The sequence below is a fragment of the Lepidochelys olivacea genome (assembly GCF_965140295.1).
Source record: "Lepidochelys olivacea isolate rLepOli2 genome assembly, chromosome: 4".
Taxonomy (NCBI): Eukaryota; Metazoa; Chordata; order Testudines; family Cheloniidae; genus Lepidochelys; species Lepidochelys olivacea.
This window is the reverse complement of record NC_140414.1, coordinates 76,491,601-76,512,831: the sequence shown is the minus strand read 5'-3', so window position 1 is coordinate 76,512,831 and position 21,231 is coordinate 76,491,601. Positions and strand designations below refer to the sequence as shown.

The window sequence follows — 21,231 nt, the reverse complement described above, 5'->3', positions numbered from 1 at the left end:
CCAAAGGCAAATCAATTCATCAAGCTCTGTCTGAGTCTGCAAATGGCCAGAAACCAAAGCTTTTAGAGGTGTTTATTGTTCCATTCATCTCAAAGTATTGTCAACTTTGAAACCTACTGCAATGATTTAACTGCTGTTATCTATTCACTTCTTTTCATTTTTGCAGCAACATCCAGTTAAAGTGCTTGTCCCACAATGCAAACTGTCTCCCATCACCGTCCTGAGTCCCCAGCCTAGCTGTTAAAACCTCTAGCTTCCCCCTTGACACAGTTCTTTCCAAGACACAGCTATGGATTGTTATTAAAAACTGGCAGCATATTGAAAAAATTGAGAATCAAATATAATAAAGAAAATCCTTTGAAGCTGCCTCAGAATTTCCAGTCTGCTGCACCAGTGTGCTGCCGAAATCCTGGGGTCTTGCCACTGAAGATGGGAAACTGATTTAGAAAAAAAGCTGAAAAAGATGTTTTTTGGTGATTATAGATGGAACATTTTACACACACAGTACACTTCCTATTTGTATTTCAGTATAGAAAACGCCAGAAAAGCTAACAGCTTGAAAAATCACTGACTGCTCCCTACTGATTTAATTTTTCAGCTTCTAGTTGTTACACATATTTGGTAAACTAATCTAAGATTTTTGATTCATTTAGAAGGACTAGGCAGGGAACGGGGGGAGCAGATGCAGGCAGGGTGACCAGAAGTCCCGATTTTATAGGGACAGTCCTGATATTTAAGGCTTTTTCTTATGTAGAAGCCTATTACGCCCCACCCCGTCCTGATTTTTCACACTTGCTGTCTGGTCACCTTAGGTGCAGGAGTGCACAAAGGCAGATCTTTAGCATCACGTAGTGTAGTTGGTGGACATGATTAGTTTCATTTTCCTGAAATAGGCAGAGCTCAGTACTTTGGGAACACCACCTTAGTTTGTATGGGCCTGATTTGGCGCACACAAAGATCAATCTCTGGTTTTTGCACTACATAAAACTCGATGTACATGTCAACATACCCCTCAGCTGTATGAGCAAAATTGTAGTTTAAAGCAGTGTTTTAAGAGGTCTGTTTCAATAATCCTCACTAAAGAGAAATACAAAAAACATTACTTTTGAAATAGTATATTTATAAATAAAAGAAATTGTTTTTTTTGGGGGGAAGACGGAGAGGCAGAAGAGCAGTAATAGAAATCCATTACTTTAAAACTTACCTTGATACCAAAAGTGAAGACTGTCATAATTATTTTAAATATAAGTGCTAAACACAGCTGCCATATAGCTGAATAAACTCCAGTGCCTGCTGGACGATCAGGAATATCATCTACTATCTTACTGGCATTCATGTCATTTCTGTAGTCACAAAGAGAGGAAGATTCTAATGGCCCACAGTCTGTAAAGAGCTCTTTAATAAGCTCACTGGTGTTGAGCCTTGTGTATGGATTAGGAAAGGCAATGACAGCTGTTATTGCTGCAACAATGATGACCTCCAGGACAGGATATTTCCCAAATTTTGTTGATTTGCGTCGGCGACACCAGGCGATGTTTGCACGGATGAAAAATGCTCCCCACAGCCCGCCAAACACCCCCAGAAGAATGAATGGAAACAGTTCAAAAAGGTACCAAGGGGTATGGTATTCCACATAAAAAAGGACAAGACGGCTGTTACCAAAAGGATTGATGGACCTCAAAACGAATGCAGCCACTAAAGCAGCAAAAAAGGACCTCCATAAAGTTTTCAGTGGGAAATAATAACTGACCTGCAATGGGGACAAGTTAGAATTACTGGCAATTCATTTTAAAAACATTTCAAACTATTCTAAAATGAACTGAAAATACTAGCATATTCCATTGTTGCTCACGGTGTTTATGCTAAATATGTGCACACTGTTATCAATCAATTGTAATAATGGCATTTATGTTCATCACTTTACATTAAAGTGCTTTAAAACATTTCATACTCCTATTGTGTCACCCACACTGAACATTGTGAAAGCAACACAGAAACCACCAGCATTTTAAGACTGAGTTGGGCAAAATTCCCAGTAACTGTTACATTAAAATAGTTTTAAAGTTGCTGTGTTTTAAAGTATTTTAACAACCAGAACAATGGTCTCTATGCGCTCAGCTTTGGTCTTGGGAATGCAGAATACTAGACTATGCGTCCATCGTCTTTCGTCTCTAAAATGTACTGCTATTGCTAACGCTGGTGCCTCACTGGAAGTAGCAAGAGTGGAAACGCTAATGTAGAGAGGTCTTCAGGTATCTACTCACATTTTGAGCACTATGGCCAAGATTTTCAAAAATGGATACCTAACCTTTGACTTGTAAACCCATATTTAGGCATTTAAATAAGTAGCCTGATTTTCAAAAACGTTCATTACCCAAAACTTGTCAAGTTGACATTTTTTTCTTTTTAAAGACTAGAGAAGTTCTTTGGATCTTTTAGCTACAAGACAGAAAGATCTCTTGGCTTCTTCTGTTCTTCAGGTCAAAGGTTCTCAGAGCTTTCAGTAAAATACTACAGCAGCATTCAGACTCTGGCTATGTCTTCACTTGAAATGCTACAGCGGCACAGCTGCAGTGAACTGAGCTACTGTAGCACTTTAGTGTAGATACTCACTACAGTGACAGGGAGGGGGCTTGCTTGTCGGCATAGTTAATCCACCTCCCTGAGCTATTCTTTCACCATCCTAGCACTGTCTACACCAGGGGTTAGGTCGGTTTAACTATGTCACTTATGGGAATGGATTTTTCACATGCCTGAGTGACGTAGCTGAGTTGAGCTAACTTTTGAGTGAAGACCTGGCCACAGGTTCTTTAAATTAGATGTAAGGAGATAATCAGAAAGATAATAATGATCTAAATAATGCTCCTGCATCTCCCAAATACATATTTCTAGATTGGTATTCATGGTTTGTATTCTTGAGAGGATTTCATTGGCTTGGCGGTCAGTTTTATAGCATACTTGGTTTGTGATTATAATGTACTCCACTGTATGGAGGCTTTAAATCAAATTGAACATTTAAAGTTTGTTTTAATTTAACTGGCAAATGAGTTTTTAAATGGTCTGTTGGCCCAAGGTAAGCAAAATAAATAGTAGGAACCAACCCTTTGTTCCCCCCTCCTTTTTCTTTTAAATTAAACATGATATGTTGCTAGTGTCAGGAAACAAGAACATTAGAAAGAAGTTAACAGGAAAGGCATAATTGATGCTAATCTGCACTATCTACAACAGACTAAATCAAAAAGGCTCTCACATCAGCAGATTTTTTAAATGTAAACTGTAGGGGAGGGGGGGGAGTAGGCAAGAAAGCAATTGCACAAAAAATGTAGTCAATTTCAAGTCCATATAGGTACTTATTTTCTTTTTCTTTCTTCCTGGGGGAGAGGGGGAAGGAGGAACCTGACTTATGAATTGTCAACAACATTTAGTTTAACTCCATCAATTTGTGAGCTATAAAGCTGCAATAAAGGAATCTGCCTTTCTCCAGAAAAAATAAAAACAGTAACGAAGAAATGTTGGCCTACAACAGTCACCTGAAACAAAATGCTTTGAGGGGTTTGCCCATGCCAGAACTCATAATACTGAATTGACTTAATCGAGGCAATACATTAGATGAAGAAAAATTTCTAGAATGACCAATGCAGATTAGTAACCACACCATAGTGTAAAAAATTATTTATCAAACTGTGGGCCAAGAAGCTCTCCTTAAGGTGTTCAGAAAGTGGCTTCATGAAAAGCTCACTGCAGGATCAGGGCCCACAAGAGGAGGTTCTGTTACAAAAGACGCCACAAAAGAAAAAGTTTGAGACGACAGGTGTTAAAACATTCATTTTTAAATATTTCCTTCCATGCTGTCTCTTTACATACCTCCTCCAAACTAAAAAGGACACCACCAATTGGGGCACCAAAGGCTACTGATACTCCTGCTGCTGAAGCAGCTGATAACACCTAGAAAAGAAGAATAATGTGGTTTTATTTTTGTGTTTGTGATGCATTTTAAAAACAGAAATAGAAATTTATTCTTATGATATACCACTAACTATGGTCAACAGATTTATATGACACTAAAGACCTAATAAGTCTAAAATATGGACTGATTACCTTCTTTCCCATCTTCCTCTCAAGGACCCAAATGCTTACTCTGCCCACTTATTCCCACATTGCCATTTCAGCTTCTCCTGCCCATATGCTACTTCTCTCTTCTTCACAGTTGTACTTCCTCCCATCTTCTCATGTGACCACAGCTATTTGTATTGCCTAACTGCCTATCCGCACTGCCTGTGGGATTGGAACCAGAGATGAAAGAAACCACAGAGAGTTGCAATCATATAAGCAACTGTGAAAGGTAGGTAGGTTCTGAATGCAATAAATGAACAGCTAGGAAATCTAGCCAGTGGTATAGCCATGATTATGAAAGTACAACTATTTTAATTAATAGTCAATTATTCTGTCAAGAGCTAACCAAAATTAACAAACACCCATGATGGAGGAAGTTGACTGCTCAGGTCTCATTGGATTCCAGCAGCAAAGTTCAGGAATGGAGCAATGAGAAAGCCCTAGCATTAAAATAAATTCAGAATAAAATGTGGGAGGGAGAGAGACATAAATAGTAGTAACAGAATTTACTGGTAGTAAATCTAGATGAGATTTTGGAGAGGGAGGAGGTTCTCTGATACATTTGAAACATTAATGCAACCTACAAGATACTCTCCCTTCTCTTTCAATTTGGTCAGACCAGTTAGCCCTTTTCCATCAATCCTGCACTTCTGGATGCCTGAATATTTTGCCCCTTCAATCTGCCAGACAACATGCTGATAAAATACAGTGTATTTCCTTCATTTTTCTTTCTTCTGTCTACTTTTTTCCCTGACTTCTGTTTTCTCTCCTTTTTCTTCGTATGCAGTTTCTCTTCTCTGTTTCACTTCATCTATCTTCTTTCCCCTGCCTCTCCAGCCCCACCATAATCTCCTCCAACCTATTTCCACTCTTCCCACTATTGCCCATTCTCTCAACCTAACCCTCTCTCTGACAAACTGGTTCCCCTCCCCCACACTTCACTGAGATCTCCCTCATTGTGTCCCCCAAAACTCAAGTCAATCAACCCAGCCTGTTATCCCTCCACATCTCTGCCCCTTCCCTACTCCCAATCCTACTTCTCCTTTTCCAATTCTTGTACATTACCAGGTCTGCTTTAAAGGTTCTGCAGTAATTAAAATATAATTAGACAAAGAGCAGGAAAATTAGGCCCATTTTTACCAATGAATTGAGCCACAGAGAGATTAAGTGACTTGCCCAGGGTTACAGAGGCACTCTGGGTTAGAGGTGGGAATTGAAGCCAGATCTCCTGAGTTCCAGACCAGTGCCTACTCCACAAGACTAACCTCCTCCAGTAGTATGGAAGTTAAACATACAGAACTGCAGCATGGGTGGGCAGAACTTAGAGAATTTTTTCCTGTTAAAAATATGAGATATGCTATTGAAAAGTAGGATTATGCTGCAAAAAATCAGGATATCTAGCTACCTTCTGACACTGAACTTGCTTCTGTTAATATGGCATTAGATGCAATGCAAACTGCTTTCTGTCATTTGTGCCATGGCCAGCAGGGACTGGAAGGGCTGCACAGGACTGTGGTCACCAGAGCAAAGGGGACACATGTCTAGAGTAACTTCATCTACTCCTCTGCCTCAGCAGTTTGTTAGCGAGTTCAGAGATAAATCCATTGTGCTCCGCATTGTCAAGAACAGTTGTTATAATGTGGGGTCTAGAAGATGGAGTGTAAAGCAACACAAAATGTGGATGAGAGAGAAGGGAAGGATTTTTCAGGGCTCTGACAAGAATGTAGGTAACCTTTGGTGGAGTACGGTGATCCCTGACCTGAGAATATAATGATTAATAATCCAAACCTATACAATAGCTAAAAGAACACATGACATGTTTTAGACTTTGTTTTAATCAAAGTATTTGCATGGTTTACCAATCTTTTGATTATGGGAATTTATTCTAAAACTGTATCTTTTTTTATACAATAGGTAAAGGTTTTAAGAGGAACTTACCTCCCTTTTTTTAGCTTCATTTGTACTGTACTTTGGAAAGAGGTAGGAAAAAATATTCCCACAGCAACAGGCAACATGTACCAGAGGACCCTCCTTTCCTAAGCTCAAACCTGATGCTACAGCCAAGACTAAAGTGATGGTTTTTATCATCAAGGTCCATTTGCCCAAGTAACCTCGGATGATGAAGCCACTCAAAATAGTTTTAATCTAGAAGGAAAAAATACTCCATGTTAGACTTAATTTTTCTTAGAACAAATGCTACTTTTATGTTTATAAGCTATTATCTATAATTGTAGAATCACAACTTAAAAATTACTTGATTGGAAAGAAGACTTTTACCTGCAGAACTATAAAAACACTTTTTTGAGTGCTATTTGCACTCAGTTTGTTTGCCAGAAGCATAACATTCACATTGAATATAGTACAGTTACACTATACTTTAAGGATATATATCTATACCTAAATCAGCAAAATATGGCAACTCTATTCATTATATTGAACAGAAAATAAACCTGCAGTAAATTACAAGACTGTATTAAAGAGTTTTGCAATGTAACCTGACAAATGAAGATCATAAATTCCTGTAGCACAACCAAACTCACTGTGAAAACTACACTCGGCTATGCCAGTTAATTTACAGATGTTTTAATTACAATAATATACTGTTTTTGCCAATGTCACCCTTCCTTATATTCTCCCCTATGTTTTATTATAACTGCACCCAATATCTAAGAGCAATGGCTTGACATACTAATGATGAGAAAGATTGGCTGTTTTTCACTAGAAAAGAGTTTATATTTTTATATATTTTTCTAATATATTACTTTGCCTAATAATTGCTTTGTCATCATACCTGGAAAAAAAAAAATCTATACCATCTATTCATCACAGTTACGACTGAGCACTGCAAAAAATTTTGGTCAATTGTGCACATGAAGTAAAAAAGTTTGTCGAGTAAATTTAGAAACTGATTTGGAATTTGGCTTTGGGACCTCAGATCCCTACATATTTGAGGAAATACAGAATACTTAGAAACAAAAACATACAAATTCTCCTAGAATTACTAGAAGAGTCATGCTACTGACCAATTTTTATAATTCTGAAATTAGAATGGCAAAGAATAGCTGTAAAAAGAACAAGATTTAACCATTTTTGAACAAACAATTTTACCTTATGAAATGACTGTGTCAGTTTATGTTACTAAAGAAGTTTATGTTACATCTTTTTATGTAACAAAAGATGAACTACTACATCAAAGGACCTCATACTGTTACAACTAGTTACTGTTCTATCATTGCTAAACTGACAAATGGGAAAAACAATCACTCTTTGGAGGTTTTCAAAAGGTTTTCAAAGGTTTCCTGTAAAACTAGGCCAACCAGAAACTGATGGCAGAACCTGAGAACTCAGGCAATGTTCTGCAACCTTTTAATATCTATTTCAGTAGTGCTTAATAATGTCAACATTATTTCAATTTTAATTCTTATATTAACATAATCCATCACAGATACATACATTCATTCTTGGCTTCCCTTTTGCCCAGGATTATAAGGCAACAGGACCTTTTATATTAGCCTTAAATTTCCATTATGATACAAAGTCTTCAGACCCTACCTCTGGAATCCCAGAGCCACAGGCATAGGGAGCAAACACCTTCACCAGAGAAACTGCTAGGAAGGCAAAGCTCAAGGCCCAGAAAATGTACATGATGTAGTTCATAATGTATGATCCTGGACCCTAAAAGTAAACAAATAAAAAAAAAAACACAATATAATTTGATTAATATATAAACTAAATGTATTAGACATTTCTAAACAAAAGCGATCTGGAAATACTCCAGAAGAGGTAAGCGGAATGTCCGGGTTCCAGTAACACAGACACAGGTAACTAACCGCTTTCATGTTCTCTCCACAGGTATCGTTGCGGAGAGTGAACCAGATGATATGTCTGGGGCGAGAAAGCAGAAGGAGACTCCGCTGGTTGGAAGGCATGAGATGCGCTGTCCTGAGGTTGGGGGTTCCACGACCACCACTCCCAAGAGGAGAAGGCGGGTGGTGGTGGTCGGGGACTCTCTCCTCCGGGGGACTGAGTCATCTATCTGCCGCCCTGACCGGGAAAACCGAGAAGTCTGCTGCTTGCCAGGGGCTAAGATTCGCGATGTGACGGAGAGACTGCCGAGACTCATCAAGCCCTCGGATCGCTACCCCTTCCTGCTTCTCCACGTGGGCACCAATGATACTGCCAAGAATGACCTTGAGCGGATCACTGCGGACTATGTGGCTCTAGGAAGAAGGATAAAGGAGTTGGAGGCGCAAGTGGTGTTCTCATCCATCCTCCCCGTGGAAGGAAAAGGCCTAGGTAGGGAGCGTCGAATCGTGGAAGTCAACGAATGGCTACGCAGGTGGTGTCGGAGAGAAGGCTTTGGTTTCTTTGACCATGGGATGGTGTTCCATGAAGGAGGAGTGCTGGGCAGAGACGGGCTCCATCTTACGAAGAGAGGGAAGAGCATCTTTGCCAGCAGGCTGGCTAACCTAGTGAGGAGGGCTTTAAACTAGGTTCACCGGGGGAAGGAGACCAAAGCCCTGAGGTAAGTGGGAAAGCGGGATACCGGGAGGAAGCACAGGCAGGAATGTCTGTGAGGGGAGGGCTCCTGCCTCATACTGGGAATGAGGGGCGATCAACAGGTTATCTCAAGTGCTTATATACAAATGCACAAAGCCTTGGAAACAAGCAGGGAGAACTGGAGGTCCTGGTGATGTCAAGGAACTATGACGTGATCGGAATAACAGAGACTTGGTGGGATAACTCATATGACTGGAGTACTGTCATGGATGGTTATAAACTGTTCAGGAAGGACAGGCAGGGCAGAAAAGGTGGGGGAGTAGCACTGTATGTAAGGGAGCAGTATGACTGCTCAGAGCTCCGGTACGAAACTGCAGAAAAACCTGAGTGTCTCTGGATTAAGTTTAGAAGTGTGTGCAACAAGAGTGATGTAGTGGTGGGAGTCTGCTATAGACCACCGGACCAGGGGGATGAGGTGGATGAGGCTTTCTTCCGGCAGCTCACGGAAGCTACTAGATCGCATGCCCTGATTCTCATGGGTGACTTTAATTTTCCTGATATCTGCTGGGAGAGCAATACAGCGGTGCATAGTCAATCCAGGAAGTTTTTGGAAAGCGTAGGGGACAATTTCCTGGCGCAAGTGCTAGAGGAGCCAACTAGGGGAGGCGCTTTTCTTGACCTGCTGCTCACAAACCGGGTAGAATTAGTGGGGGAAGCAAAAGTGGATGGGAATCTGGGAGGCAGTGACCATGAGTTGGTTGAGTTCAGGATCCTGACGCAGGGAAGAAAGGTAAGCAGCAGGATACGGACCCTGGACTTCAGGAAAGCAGACTTCGACTCCCTCAGGGAACGGATGGCCAGGATCCCCTGGGGGACTAACTTGAAGGGGAAAGGAGTCCAGGAGAGCTGGCTGTATTTCAAGGAATCCCTGTTGAGGTTACAGGGACAAACCATCCCGATGAGTCAAAAGAATAGTAAATATGGCAGGCGACCAGCTTGGCTTAATGGTGAAATCCTAGCGGATCTTAAACATAAAAAAGAAGCTTACAGGAAGTGGAAGGTTGGACATATGACCAGGGAAGAGTATAAAAATATTGCTCGGGCATGTAGGAATGATATCAGGAGGGCCAAATCGCACCTGGAGCTGCAGCTAGCCAGAGATGTCAAGAGTAACAAGAAGGGTTTCTTCAGGTATGTTGGCAACAAGAAGAAAGCCAAGGAATGTGTGGGCCCCTTACTGAATGAGGGAGGCAACCTAGTGACAGAGGATGTGGAAAAAGCTAATGTACTCAATGCTTTTTTTGCCTCTGTTTTCACTAACAAGGTCAGCTCCCAGACTGCTGCGCTGGGCATCACAAAATGCGGAAGAGATGGCCAGCCCTCTGTGGAGATAGAGGCGGTTAGGGACTATTTAGAAAAGCTGGACGTGCACAAGTCCATGGGGCCGGACAAGTTGCATCCGAGAGTGCTGAAGGAATTGGCGGCTGTGATCGCAGAGCCACTGGCCATTATCTTTGAAAACTCGTGGCGAACCGGGGAAGTCCCGGATGACTGGAAAAAGGCTAATGTAGTGCCAATCTTTAAAAAAGGGAAGAAGGAAGATCCTGGGAACTACAGGCCAGTCAGCCTCACCTCAGTCCCTGGAAAAATCATGGAGCAGGTCCTCAAAGAATCAATCCTGAAGCACTTGCATGAGAGGAAAGCGATCAGGAACAGCCAGCATGGATTCACCAAGGGAAGGTCATGCCTGACTAATCTAATCGCCTTTTATGATGAGATTACTGGTTCTGTGGATGAAGGGAAAGCAGTGGATGTATTGTTTCTTGACTTTAGCAAAGCTTTTGACACGGTCTCCCATAGTATTCTTGTCAGCAAGTTAAAGAAGTATGGGCTGGATGAATGCACTATAAGGTGGGTAGAAAGCTGGCTAGATTGTCGGGCTCAACGGGTAGTGATCAATGGCTCCATGTCTAGTTGGCAGCCGGTATCAAGTGGAGTGCCCCAAGGGTCGGTCCTGGGGCCGGTTTTATTCAATATCTTCATAAATGATCTGGAGGATGGTGTGGATTGCACTCTCAGCAAATTTGCGGATGATACTAAACTGGGAGGAGTGGTAGATACGCTGGAGGGGAGGGATAGGATACAGAAGGACCTAGACCAATTGGAAGATTGGGCCAAAAGGAATCTGATGAGGTTCAATAAGGATAAGTGCAGGGTCCTGCACTTAGGACGGAAAAACCCAATGCACAGCTACAGACTAGGGACCGAATGGCTAGGCAGCAGTTCTGCAGAGAAGGACCTAGGGGTGACAGTGGACGAGAAGCTGGATATGAGTCAGCAGTGTGCCCTTGTTGCCAAGAAGGCCAATGGCATTTTGGGATGTATAAGTAGGGGCATAGCGAGCAGATCGAGGGACGTGATCGTTCCCCTCTATTCGACATTGGTGAGGCCTCATCTGGAGTACTGTGTCCAGTTTTGGGCCCCACACTTCAAGAAGGATGTGGATAAATTGGAGAGAGTCCAGCGAAGGGCAACAAAAATGATTAGGGGACTGGAACACATGAGTTATGAGGAGAGGCTGAGGGAACTGGGGATGGTTAGTCTATGGAAGGGAAGAATGAGGGGGGATTTGATAGCTGCTTTCAACTACCTGAAAGGGGGTTCCAAAGAGGATGGCTCTAGACTGTTCTCAATGGTAGCAGATGACAGAACGAGGAGTAATGGTCTCAAGTTGCAGTGGGGGAGGTTTAGATTGGATATTAGGAAAAACTTTTTTAACTAAGAGGGTGGTGAAACACTGGAATGCGTTACCTAGGGAGGTGGTAGAATCTCCTTCCTTAGAGGTTTTTAAGGTCAGGCTTGACAAAGCCCTGGCTGGGATGATTTAACTGAGAATTGGTTCTGCTTTGAGCAGGGGGTTGGACTAGATGACCTTCTGGGGTCCCTTCCAACCCTGATATTCTATGATTCTATGATACTCTTGCTGCAAAAAAAACTCTTACACATATATCCCCACAGTAACAAAAGCAAAATGTTACTGCAGCAAGAAAATTATTAATTTTGTTTGAAACACCCTGAAGTCATTACATTAAGCAAACTGTAGTAAAGCCTGAGCTATACAAGTTTTCGCTGTTATAAGAGTCTATATCAAAATCAAACTATGAGTGCAACAAATAAATCTAGAAGTCATAGCACAGGAGGATTTTGCAACTCAGATGATAAAATCTAATGAATACAGTGTATAAAAATCTATTTTTGTAAGGTGTATGCTGCTAGAAAAGATTAATAAAACCAACTTGTTTTTAGCTTTATTTAATACAAGTCTTATTTTTGTTTATTTTCAATAAAAAGAAAATACTGCTAAAAATTTAGCTTTTATATATACCCACAATCAGAAATACAGATTCTCATGCTCTCAGTTAGATGAGCCTTTTATTTCTTTATTAATAGGCATTTCTATTGTGCTTATCACTGTAGCATCCAAGCCGTTCACAAGTATTAATTAAGCATCATAACTTCCCAGTCAGTTGATTAAGTATTATCCCAATTTTACTGATAAACAAAATGAGACAGAGGGAGGTTGAGATCTCGATCCTGTAAGCTGCTCTGCACAAGAAGACTCCTACTCCCATGTGCAGCCCCACTGAAGAATCCTTGCATACAGCAGCTTGCAGGATTAGGGCATATGGCCCTGCTTAGACTAAAGAGATTTTGCTGGTACAGCTAGATCAGCAAAAAAGTCACCTAGTGCAGATACAGTTATACTGACATAAAAGTGATTTTGCCAATATAGCTTATTCTGGTTTGGTGAGTAAAATACTCTGTACTGGCAAAAGCACTTTTATGCCAGTATAACTACATTGGGGCTTTTGTCAGCACTATGCTGCAAACAAAAATCACAACTCTACCCAACACATAAAAACTTCAGTGTAGATCTGGCCTAAGTGATTTGCCCAAGTTTACACAGGGAGATTGTGACAGAGCCAATAAAAGATTCCCAGTTTAGTGCCTTACCTTAAGACCATTCTTCCTCCCCGTCTATTAATTCTCACCAAAACAACTAAACAATGCCTTCACTAAAGGGTTATACTTACTTCTGCTTGACCAATTATTAGTTCTGCCCATGTCTTCCACTGTGGACATTTGTCTCTTTCTTCAAATGTGGCCTCATTTGATCCCCAACAACACTGTTCATGGTTAAACCACAAAGCACTAAGGCAAATGCCTTCCTTTAAGTCAGTCATCCAATCAGCAGCAATGTCTATCAAACCTGCCAATGCCCCTGTTGAACAAACAGCTATGTATTAGCTTCTGGAAATTAAAAAAATTGAACAAAAACAGTGACATCCATTGATGTACCCTAAAAGAGCAGACAAACCTAAAGTAACAGACATGAGGAACAATGGAAATATAGAAAAGTTGTCATCAAATACCGTTAACTGAGTTTGTGTACGGATCCAGTTTCCAATGAGGATAAGCTAGCTTTGGTCTTTTGCTCTACAATCCAGTATCAGATAAATTACAAATACTCAGATTAAACAAATAATTTCTGATGATTTAAGGCACAGTTCAACAGTCCAAAAAGTTAAGGATATAAAGAGACAGATGGGACTGCTGTATTTTTATGATCAAATAAATATTTTTATCTTGTAAACTGAAGCATTTTGTATCTCAACTGAATCATAACAGCAACCATAAACAGCGGTAACATAATTCATTCTTATCTTACCAAAAATACATTAAAACACAAATGATACACCAAATAAAGCGAAGTATTTCAAACACACTGCTTGAAATAATCAACATGAAAAAACATAGCATGATCTTGGGAAGTGCTGAGTACCCACAATTCCCACTGAAGTTAATGAGAGATATAGATGGTCAGCACCTCTCAAGCTCAAGCCTTTAGAGCCAGGAATATCTGTTGCAAGTGCAAGTTGAAAATTCCAGTCAAAACAAGCTCTTGAAAAGCAGGCATTATCTAGTTTCAGGAAACTGCTTAAAAGAAAGTGTTAAAAAGGCAATTTTACAAAAGAAGGATGGCTTCTCACGTTAGCAGTTTAGTTAGAAGTTGCAGATGAACCCAACAGTTCACTCACTAATCTCTCGTAACAAAACTATTTTATTTTATTTTTAAAAATCCATAAAGTTCACAACTGGAAGTAGTGAATTTTGATCTGAAGTGGAAAAGAGCTTCAACCAGTGTCTCTAGAGAGACATAGACAGACCCACATGGGTAAAGCTGTTTTAGGGAAATACTAGTAATATTTACTAGCACTCTGGTCCTAATAAAGTCAACTGCAAAACTTTCACTGACTCCAGCAGGGCCAGATTTCATCCTATACGAAGATTCAAAACATACAAACATAAAATCAGTAAACATGGTTGGAATTAAAACTGCACACTGGTTGTTCAGGATAAGGATGGAGATTTGTGGGATGTAGGTGGTAGCTGAGATTGAGAAAAGGAACTGACAAGGAGCATAGACAGAGTGGAAAATACTTAAACTTCTAATTTGCTTGCTTTTTTAGGATTTATGTTGGTGCGATATCCAGTGCAGCAATTTTAACCACACCGTCAAGTTTTTTGTATAGATAATGACTTAATTTAGACTTTGTGGCATTTTTGACCCAAAAGATCCCAAATGCTTTATACTAATTATACACACACATGCATATGCGTATACACACACATTATATATTATGAAGATTACTCATTTACATGTGGATTATGCACACATACACGGTGATTATTACCATTACATTTGCCATGCCTCTCTGACCACCTCATCTACACTCTGCACACTAATTCAACCCTCCTGGGATTTATTCTCCTCCTGGAATTTATTCTAGTATTTATGTAAAACTTGTTAGGATAATTGGGCATGAAGGTGGTCATGGCTTCACATTCATAAGTACTGCAGCCTTTTCAAATTATGCTAATAAAAGCCTAATAAGTCGCATAGCATCTGAAGGTGACCACACATGGTCAGGAGGACTTTAGTTTTGTGTCTTATCCTAAAAATATATGAAAAACAAAAGATGAAATTGAGGCCAAAGGACAACAGAGTTTACTTGTTACAGCTAATATCTTGTATTAGGAACTTAGATTTCATTCATGGATGTCAATCAGAAATGTTAGTTAGACTAGTCACAACTGAATGCAGCTCATGGCCTATGAGAGTGGATCTATCAAAACTGGAAAGTTCTAATGGCTACTCATTGGTCTATCTGAAATGTGCTGATGGAGTCAATCAAGTTCCTAGTGAGACATGCATCCATAGCAGAAATCCCACCATCATAGGGTACATCTACACAGCAAAAAAATAATTAAATCCCAGTGGCAGCAAGTCTCAGAGCCCAGGTCAACTGACTAGGGTTCACGCTGTGCGGCTAAAAATAGCAGTGTAGCTGTTCAGGCTTGGGCTGGAGACTGAAACCCAGTGAGGGTCTTGGAGCAACCAGAGTGGGAATGTCTACACTATTATTTTTAGCCATGCAGTTCAAGCCCCATGCGCCCACATCACTTGACTTGGCTATGAGGCTCATTGCCACGTTTTTTTTTTTGTTTGTTTTTTGCTATACAGGTGAACCCATTGTGAATACTGACACTTTGTTGGGAATCTCAAGGAAGGGAGCTAGAACTGAATGGAAAGGAATAATGAACTACCACATCACCTCAAAAAGTAAGGCTCTTCCAGGCCAGGACTGAGGTATGTAGTTCACTGTGAAGAATTTTTACCCTGGATGAAATCCTGAACCCACTGAAATCAATGAGAAAACCCCCCGACTCACTTCACTGCGCCCAGGATTACCTGCTGTGTGGACATAAACGGTCTCTAAATCTCTTAAAGCCTATCATTCTGGAACTTTTCACAAGACTTATATTACTTACTTGATTTTTAACCTTGCTCCACTAAAATGAGATTACACTATTAGCCTGATCCTGTTCAACTGTTATATGAAAATATTTTCACCTCATTTATGCATTTACAATAATGGGGTTCTGGACAGATATCAGAACAATATAACGGTAATTGTTAGTACAGGGACACATAAGACACATGTACTATGGAAACTCATGAATGATCAAGAAAAGTTTGGAAAAGTTATGAAATTGTATTCTATTGTCTTTACCTGATGCCAAACCAGTTAGTGTGACTACTAGCCATCCTGACCATGCATCATACAAACTTTTTGTCATCTCCCAGGCTGATTCTTTCTTCTTGCTGTTAATCTGCAAATAGAAATCATCAGGTCTGTATCATTTTCTTCCCCTGTTCTTGTGGGATTTTCACATTACAAAACGAGTGAGAAAATTGTGTAACAAACAGAAAATATAATTGTAAAAGCACAAAAATGTAACAGCCGTAAAATTATTGCTATATTTTTAAACAGATTTCAAATTAACAAGATTTCTTTAAAATAAAAGAAACAGCATACATTTTGGCACTCTCATAATAGACATTCAAAGTGTCCTTTAAATGTCTCTATAAAACTAGTCTTCACAAGTTTCCCCCCACTCCCCTTCTAAACACTGTGGCTACAAAGGCTTATACAATTTACAGTAGCTATATGAATTCCACAGTTGTTCAGTGACTATAAACTCAGTACCCTCTGCTCTAGCTTCTCAAGTCCCGACCACTGAAGCTAAAGAAACAACTTTTAGTTATCAGTAATATTAGTTTCAATCCTCTAGACTGGGGTGGGCAAACTATGGCAAACGACAGCCCCCCATAGTGCCACAGGCCCCGTGCTGCTCTCAGAAGTGGCCGGCACCACGTCCTTGCAGCCGGGGGGGGGGGGGAAGGGGGAGGAGGGCAGGGCAGAGGGCTCCGTGCATTGCCCTTGCCTCCAGGCACCGCCCCCCAGCTCCCATTGGCCAGAAACGGGGAACTGTGGCCAATGGGAGCTTTGGGGGAGGTACCTGGAGGCGCAGCAAGGGCAGTGCATGGAGCCCTGTGTGCCCCCACAGCGGCCGCGCAGGGACGTGGTGCCGGACGCTTCCCGGAGTGGCGTGGCATGGGGCCAGGGCAGGCAGGGAGTCTGCCCTGGCCCCGGTGAGTGCTGCGGCCAACCCGGAGCTGCTTTAAGTAAGCAGCGCCAGACCAGAGCCCACCCCCCACAACTCCCTCCCTGCACCTTGCACCCCAACTCCCTGCCCTGAGCCCCCTGCCCCCCCCCGTGCACCCTAACCCCCTGCCCCACCTCACACCCCTCCTGCACCCCAGCTCCCTGCCTTGAGACCCCTGTTGCACCCCACACTGCTCCTGCGCCCCAACCCCCTGCCCTGAGCTCCCTCCCGCAGTCCGCACCCCTCCTGCACTCCGCACCCAGACCCCTCCTCTGCCTCAATCTTTCTCTGAGCCCGTTCCTGCACACCGAACCCCCTCCCACACACTGCACTCCCTCCTGCACCCCCTCTCGCACCCCAACGCCCTGCCCGCGCCCTACATACAATTTCCCCACCCAGATGTGGCCCTCGGCCCAAAAAGTTAGCCCACCGCTGCTCTAGACCAACTACTACTGTGTGATCATCTTGCCTGCAGTTGAGCAGGTCTGGCATTCCATCGAATGGCACATACTCACCAGTACATCTTCAGTAAAAAGATGAAGCTGTGTTAACTATCACTTATTTACAACTAAGTTATGGAACAAAGAATTATTTAAAAATCAAAAATGCTTCACAGAAACAGATAACCCCACGCAACTCACATGATTAGATTGCACACATGTTCTCAGATCCATTGCACACAGACCTGTTTATCTGAGAGGGGCACTAAATGCTACAGTTATGGTTTGGTTGGGGTTTTTTAAAGTAATGTAGGATTTGCAGAAGTGGATCATTTCAGTCTACACAGTCTATCTTGTTTCCAAAACCAACAAATATGTGGTGCTTCAGAGAAAGGACTAGCCGACTGTTCAGTATTGAACACAGAAGGAATTTCTTCCTGACTCCTCCAAGCAGACAGGTTAGCAGACTGATGTTTGCGATTTAGTTACCCTTAGTTTTTAACTATTTCTTTAGATCAATTTAAAAAAAAAAAAAAAGATTTCACATCTTCAAAATGCTTCCTTTTACAGGTACATTAATGGGAGTCTCTCAAAAGCACGACAATGACCTTTAAAACAGCTTACTTTCTTTTAAAGGATATAGTTTTGCCCTATTTAGAATAAACTGAGATCCCAATTCATGAAAACATCTGTATGCAGCAAAAAACTTAAGTCTCAGGGTCTATGTAGGTGCTTATGTGCTTTCCTGATTAGGAGCCTGAAGGGTTAAGATTTTCAGAAGAGCCCAGTATGAAAAGAGAGAAGATAGGTTTGTGGGATGGGGCAGATTTGGGAATGGGATGTGGGAGAGAGACTTTCCATTTAAACTAAGGCCTGGTCTATGCAATTTTTGTATTGATAACTATTTTGGTTCAGTGTGAGATTTTATTTTAAAACAAAATAAGTATACCAGTATAGCAGTGCCTTATACAAGTATAGTTTATTTCCCTTAGTGAATGGGAAGGAGCTATACTAGTACAAAAGTGTATACTGGTACAAATGCATCCACATTTGGCGGCTGAAGGAGGGGTTGTTGTGGACATGGCCTCTGTTTTCAATGCCTTAAATTACTGTTTGCATTCCTAAACTATAATGCTCTCTCATTGACTGAGACTCCAATCCAGCAATACATGTAAGCACGTGGGTGAGATTTAAGCATGTGACTGAAGCCAATGGAACTATTCACATGTTTAAAGTTATGCACATGGTTATGTGTTGCTGGATCAGACCTTAATCCAAATACACAACATTAAGTTATTTCTAATTATTGTTATTGATCTCAAGTACCCGTCTGTGCCTTTCTCTGTCTTTGCACTTCTCTCGCACCCAGTCAATGGTGTGGAAGTCATCGTATGTTCCAACTCCAGGAATGGGTTCATCCAAGAGGTCCAGTAAGTGTGTTGAACTATTAATGCTTCCTCCATTTGTCATTGTATAATGAGTTCCTGTGGCAGAGAAAAGATGAGAAATTATTACACTCTGCAATAGAATAATTGTTTGTACAAACCTTTCCCTGTAAGTGCTTTATTTTTCAAAAAATGTATGTATATACAATCTCCATTTGGAAAATTTCTATATATTAAAGGTTTTTGATTGTAGGGGGAGGTTATATTTTTTTTTCCAAATCACCACCATCTTTCTAGACATTTTTTCAAATTAGTAGCTTGTTCAAATGTGTTAGTGTAAAAGACTAAGGAAACAGAAAATAACCAATAACTCCAGTAAGAATTCAGCTGGTTTATCATTTCAATTTATTTGTGCTGAAACAGCACCCAAGGCTCTAGCTCCAAATCAAGCCTCACTGTGCTAGGAACAGTATGAACACATAGTATGAGACAGTGTCTGTGCCAAAAGCGCTATACTTGGCCTTAGCCAAAAGACCACAAAAGTTTATTATTTTAAATGTGCACATTATACATCATTATCTTAAGCAGGTAAAAAAGGACAGCTGTTGGAATATTCAGTATTTACTGAATTTTCTCCTCCAACTGTCTTTGCTTAGGCCCATGGCTGTTACTGTCAGTATTTTATTTCTAGTGTTCAGCTGCAATCTGAATTTTAGCAGTGCTGACTTAGTATTTCCATTGGTTAAATATTCATCAACACAGTCTGCAAGCTACTTGATTACTCTCTGTGTGGATTCTTGAGCAAGTTCGGTAGCATACTGTGAAAAATGAGCAGCTCTCATTATTGTTTTACTACACATAATGGACTAAATTTAAGAAAACTTGACTGTAAAAAACAAAAACAAAACAAAACAAAAAATCACAAAAACTGGCAGAGGTGAGGTGTGTTGTCTAAAACTACTTTAAACTCATTGTTGAAACTAACTAGATTTCAAGTAGATGATGTCCCTTTAAGATTACCATTATTACTTGCCTAGTTCCTTGATTACAAATGTCTCACAGCCGATGGTTATTGTAAAACAAGCATAAGCAGCAATAAAAGTGATTAAAACAGAGAGCTGACCTAGCAGCTACATAGCAACACAGGACCCAGAAAGCAGTGTATCCAAGTTTGAGTGCCCCATGCCTGGTCCTTACTCCCCAGTCAGGCAGAGGCTGGGAGTGCTGTCTAAAGAGCCAGTCTCATACCACTCCTTCACTCTGCTCCTTTGTAGCTGGCACATTTGGCAGCACCAGCATTCTCCCAAGACAGATGCTTCCAATGAATAGATTGAAGGAGCACAGGAGGAGCGTGGAAAAAATAAATCAACCTTTTCTCAAATACATAACACTGACTATATAAGGGAATAGCAATCACAGCAGCAATTATTTTTTCACTCTTGACCTGTGAATTATGCTTTGCATAATTTGCACAATCTTAATGTGGAGGTTAAACATAGGATCCACTGTGCCAGTGTATCCTTTGGAAAGTTGCTCTGTCGTGTCACAGAATCATAGAATGTCAGGGTTGGAAGGGACCTCAGGAAATCATCTAGTCCAACCCTCTGCTCAAAGCAGGACCAATCCCCAATTTTTGCCCCAGATCCCTAAATGGCCCCCTCAAAGGCTGAACTCACAACCCTGGGTTTAGCAGGCCAATGCTCAAACCACTTCACAAAGCTAGTGAAGACATGCCCTTACCATGCAAACACTAATATTACCGCCTTACAACATGGGACACACACATTGTAAGTGAGATTAATACATGTAGCAATTTACAAGCATTCAATAATATCTAAACACTAAGCACATTTTTACAACTCTAAATACCCATTTTAACAGTGCTAACACTCAAAAGTGACATGGGCACTTAGGCTTCTAAACACCAAGGAAAGCCAATGAGACTTAGGCTCCCAAGTCAGATGTTGAAACATCTGGATACCTTAAAGGAGCAACACGTAAATACTTTTTAAAAAATCTGGGCCCACGTCTCTTTTGAAAATGGGACTTTGGCTTTTTTGAAAATTTTACCCTCTAGCCTTAACTGAAGTTGAGATTTCAAAAACTAGGAACCTAAAATTAGGCTCCAAAATCCATATTTACGGACATGATTGACTTTTAATAATGAAGAGCACTTCACAGTTCCCATTGACTACAGTGGGAGGAGATGCATGCTTAGTACTTTTGAAAAATCACACAGGTGTCAAAATATGGATTTTGGAGCCTAATGTTAGCCTGCCACTTTTGAAAATCTTGGCCTAAGCCAATAAGCTGTCACAGCTATGGGTTTGGGACAACTACAGATTCTGTTCTAACAAATCACACGTCCTCTTGAGATAATTCACCAGTATGGCTCCTCTCCCTTGACACAAATGGATTCATTTGATTGAGATCAAAGGATGCTTTGCACATTTTCATTTGATATTTCTGGAGACTGAACTGTTAATTTTGCTAAGCACGCAGCACTGTTGTGACTTCACCAGAAACTACCATAAAACCGTCAAGTTACATTACTTAGGGCTTTGTTTTCAAACAGGTATTTGGTAACTGTTTTCCCTACCCCTCTTCTCAACATCGGCATTTGAAGCATGGTCCCAAAAACTTCAACTCCCCATTGCACATGGCCTCAGTCACAACAGAACTTGGGTTACTCTCGCACCTCTGAGACCAGAGGTCACATC

The 21,231-nt window shown here is 41.0% G+C and overlaps 1 protein-coding gene across 4 annotated transcripts in view; it reads right to left on the bottom strand.

The window, feature by feature from the left end:
* The window catches only part of CLCN3 (chloride voltage-gated channel 3), a 131,617-nt gene that overhangs the window by 21,012 nt on the left and 89,374 nt on the right, over positions 1-21,231 (bottom strand). For all 4 annotated transcript variants that reach the window (XM_084625391.1, XM_084625393.1, XM_084625392.1 and 1 more), the window contains 7 exons: positions 18,453-18,610; positions 15,750-15,849; positions 12,708-12,895; positions 7,666-7,788; positions 6,052-6,258; positions 3,865-3,945; positions 1,205-1,750 (listed from right to left, as the gene is read on the bottom strand). In XM_084625391.1, coding sequence (XP_084481517.1) covers positions 1,205-1,750; positions 3,865-3,945; positions 6,052-6,258; positions 7,666-7,788; positions 12,708-12,895; positions 15,750-15,849; positions 18,453-18,610 — 1,403 coding nt within the window. The remainder of the gene's footprint in view (positions 1-1,204; positions 1,751-3,864; positions 3,946-6,051; positions 6,259-7,665; positions 7,789-12,707; positions 12,896-15,749; positions 15,850-18,452; positions 18,611-21,231) is intronic.